General features: G+C 65.3%; 1 protein-coding gene across 1 annotated transcript; it reads right to left on the bottom strand.

The window, feature by feature from the left end:
• On the bottom strand, positions 1-2372 carry LOC127751657 (protein yellow-like; the record flags this gene model as incomplete). The annotated part of the gene is given in 5 exon segments (XM_052275538.1): positions 1-1000; positions 1099-1256; positions 1348-1636; positions 1807-2105; positions 2197-2372. Coding segments are annotated over 5 exon segments (1493 nt in total), but the record flags the coding sequence as incomplete, so codon positions are not given.
• Between the last annotated feature and the right edge of the window lie 924 nt (positions 2373-3296).

Here is a 3296-nt window from a genome sequence, read left to right as displayed (position 1 = left end):
AACTAGTAATAAATAATAAAATTAATTAGTAATCTAGCGTAGCAATAGTTATAGTAATTTTTATACTACACGCTGTCGTTTCGCTTTCAACTCAGTTTGTACTTGATTGTAACGCGACTAATTTAAATAGACCTCCCCTCTCCATCGCCGGCTAGCAGTGGCAGGGGACTGTCACGATTTAAAAAATCACAGCACTGTTTTCAAGGACCTTCGTCGTTGTCCTCATCCTCCACCACGTCATCCTCATCGTACTCCTCAGCACTCGGACCCCACTCTGCCCAAGGCCCTCGCCGCCCCCTCCACAGGCTGATGACGGCGTTCATCTCCTCGACGTGCCTGGTCTCCCAGTCCAGGTCGGGGTCGGGCTCGCAAACGGCCCGCACCTGGACGTCGACGCGCCAAGGGTGACCGCTGGGTCGTGGACGCCGTCTAGAAACCGTCCACCGGGTCCCGGAACACGATAGAGTCCCCAGAGCCGGTGGCCGAGAAGCCGGAGTGGCCGGAGTGGCCGGAGGCTGACGGCCCGGAGTGTCCGGAGGCAGAGGGCCCCGAGCCGGACGCAGAGCCGTGGTGCTGCTGGTGGTACGAGGACGGCTGCTGGGTGCTGCCGCCGAGGCCGTGGACGTGCCCGTGGACGCCCGGCCTCGGGTGCGGTGTGAGGTGGGAAAACCCAAAGGCGCCGCCGGCGCCACTGGGGTGGCCGTGGAGCCCGCCGTGGACGCCGGTGGGCGGGTGCGCGCCGTAGGAGGGCGGCGTCGAGCCGTAGGCGATGGAGGAGCCAAAGCTCGAGAGGCCGCTGCCGAACCCGGAGGGGGGCTGTGGCCTGAACAGGGGCAGCCCCGTGTCCACGTCCACCACGTTGTCCGCGCCGGGCACGTGGCACGACGTCCCCTGGACCAGGTCGGCGATGGGCGCCACCAGCACGCGGTAGTTGACCTCCTCGGGGCGCACGCGGTCCACCATCACGTTCTGGAAGCGCGAGCTCAGCATCCACACGTGCCTGCAAACGACAGACGACCAACCAAGGATTAATGGCGTGCACACAATGCGAAATCGTGGAAAGTGTTGGAGCGGAGCACCACCGCGCCGGCGACCCACCTTCCCACGACCTTCATCCCGCTGCCGAACTGCATGGTCTTGTCGTCCTTGGCCACGACGTGGATGTTCTGATGCGAGTAGGGCAGCCGCGTGTTCCAGCAGGCCAGGGCGTTCTCGGACAGGAGGCTGAAGAACAGCACGCCGTTGGTGTCGATGGCCTGCGGGAACGAGATGTTTGTGAAGGAAACTACCTCGCGACCTGCCGCACGAAGGACCAGGACCGGGACCCAGGCTGGGACCAGGGCTCACCTCGGCTGCGGCCTGCGAAGTGCGACGCGGCTCCGATACATGGAACTGCTTGGAGAGGTCAGGGCTGGGCTCGTCGCCGTACTCGGTCTGGTTGCGCAGCACGCGGGTCGACACCCAGGACTCGCGGACGCTCGCCAGGCTGTGGAAGTACAGGCGCCGGTCGCCGTTGCTGAGCGGGCCCACCGCCATGCCGAACACGCCGTCCATCAGGTCGAACTCGGCGCCGTTGATGTTGAAGCTGCCGTGCAGCGGGTACGGGTACAGCAGGTTGCTCAGCACGCGCCAGGACCTGGAGGGGGAGGGAGCGTCAGGGTAAGGAGGGGGACAGCCAGGCCAGGACCCGCCGGCCGCGCCGGGAGGTAGGCAGGCCCGCGCACGCGTCCCGCCAGTTGGGCTGCCTGCCCCCCGGGCGAGTGGGGGTCAAGGAGCTACTGCTGCTGCACAGCGAGCTCGACCCACCTGTTCCTTCGCAGGTCGTAGACGAGGAGGGCGGGCTCGGTGACATCGGCCACGTAGGCGAAGGCATCCCTACAGCTGACGGGGTCGCTCCCGCGGACGTCAACGACCACGTTGATGGTGAGGGTCGTGGGCTCGCGCTGCGCCGCGGGGAACGTGTACTTGGCCACCACCTCGGGGCCCTCCCGGCCGCCGCTGCGGAGGTCGAACACGACCAGCTTGGGCGGGCACACGCGCTCGGCGCCCGCGAACACGTTGACCGTGCCCGAGTCCAGCACCCACAGGCGACCGCACTGGTCGGTCTGCAAAGAGAGAAATAGGACAACTCGGAACGTAAAGCAGAAGGTGCCGCAGAGGCGGCATAGCGAAGAGGGGGGACTGCGAGATGCGCACCGTGGTTCTGAACACGGAGATGAGGTTGTCACAGTCGCCCTGCTCGTTCCAGGCCCAGCTCGGGAAGGGCCGCAGCTTGGGCGCCACGCTGCTCTCCTCGATGGACAGCTCGGACAGCGTGGCGGGCACGCCGGGCTTGAGCCGCGGGGTCGTCACGAAGATGCGCTGGTGTTTGCCTGTGGGCAGGAGGAGACAGTCGAGTGAGAAAAGAGACTCGGGCTGCCGGTTCAACAGCAAAAGGGTGAAAATCTATCTGGATCAAGGGCAACTGTGCATCGATCGCCCAATCGTTCTCAGGTGCTGTTCGAAGAGTAATTGCCGTCGGGCAGGGCTGGGAGGCAGCGCGGAAGCGGTCACGCAGAACGTCTCCAGTCGGTCGCGCGCCACCACTGGTGGGAGAGGAGGTCCTCCTCGGCCCCAAAAAGCTCCTCAATCGTCGTCCCGTTGTCGCGAACGCAAAAGCCCTCTCAGCCGACTAGAGAAAGGATCCTCGCGGCGGCTGGAGCCAGTCACCCATGATGTCGTGCCCTTTCTCTACCGCCGCCGGGCCCGCCCGCTGGGGTCCGCTGCTTGGCCCGGGCCAACCTCGAAACTTAACTCGGCGGGCGTTGATCGCGGCCGGAGGCGACGCGACGACGACGATGATGGGACTTCCGTTGTCCGGAGGGAGTGAGTGCTCTATCCTCTCCTCTCGGTGCCGGAGTGCGTTGGCCCTTGGCAGGGAGAGGACGAAGGGAGGAAAGGAGGGGGGGGGGGCTGTTTTAGCTCGGCCACCTCCCCAGCTAATAGCGCGGGCGGCGCGGCCGGCACTGTCCATTGACCAGGAACAGGAAATGGGATGCGTAGCCTTCGAGATGAGCCAGCACTCCGAGCAGCGTCCACTGCGTCGCGCCCTGCGGGCCCTGCCCTGCTGTCCCGCCGCCGTCGTCCTCTCTAGCGCGTCCGCCGCACGCAGCGCGGCGCGGGCTTGGGTTCGCGTCCCTCCGCCGCCACCGCCGACGACCGCTGGATCTACCTGCTACTCGTCGCTTTTCTGTTTACCCTGTCGGCGTATGGATTCGTATGGAGAAAGCAAGCTGGCTGTTCTTCCCGGGAGGGGG

The sequence above is a fragment of the Frankliniella occidentalis genome, unplaced genomic scaffold (assembly GCF_000697945.3).
Source record: "Frankliniella occidentalis isolate FOCC.00 unplaced genomic scaffold, Focc_3.1 Scaffold661, whole genome shotgun sequence".
Lineage (NCBI taxonomy): Eukaryota > Metazoa > Arthropoda > Insecta > Thysanoptera > Thripidae > Frankliniella > Frankliniella occidentalis.
Note: the sequence above shows the minus strand (reverse complement) of the source record. Positions and strands in the feature narration are given on the sequence as shown.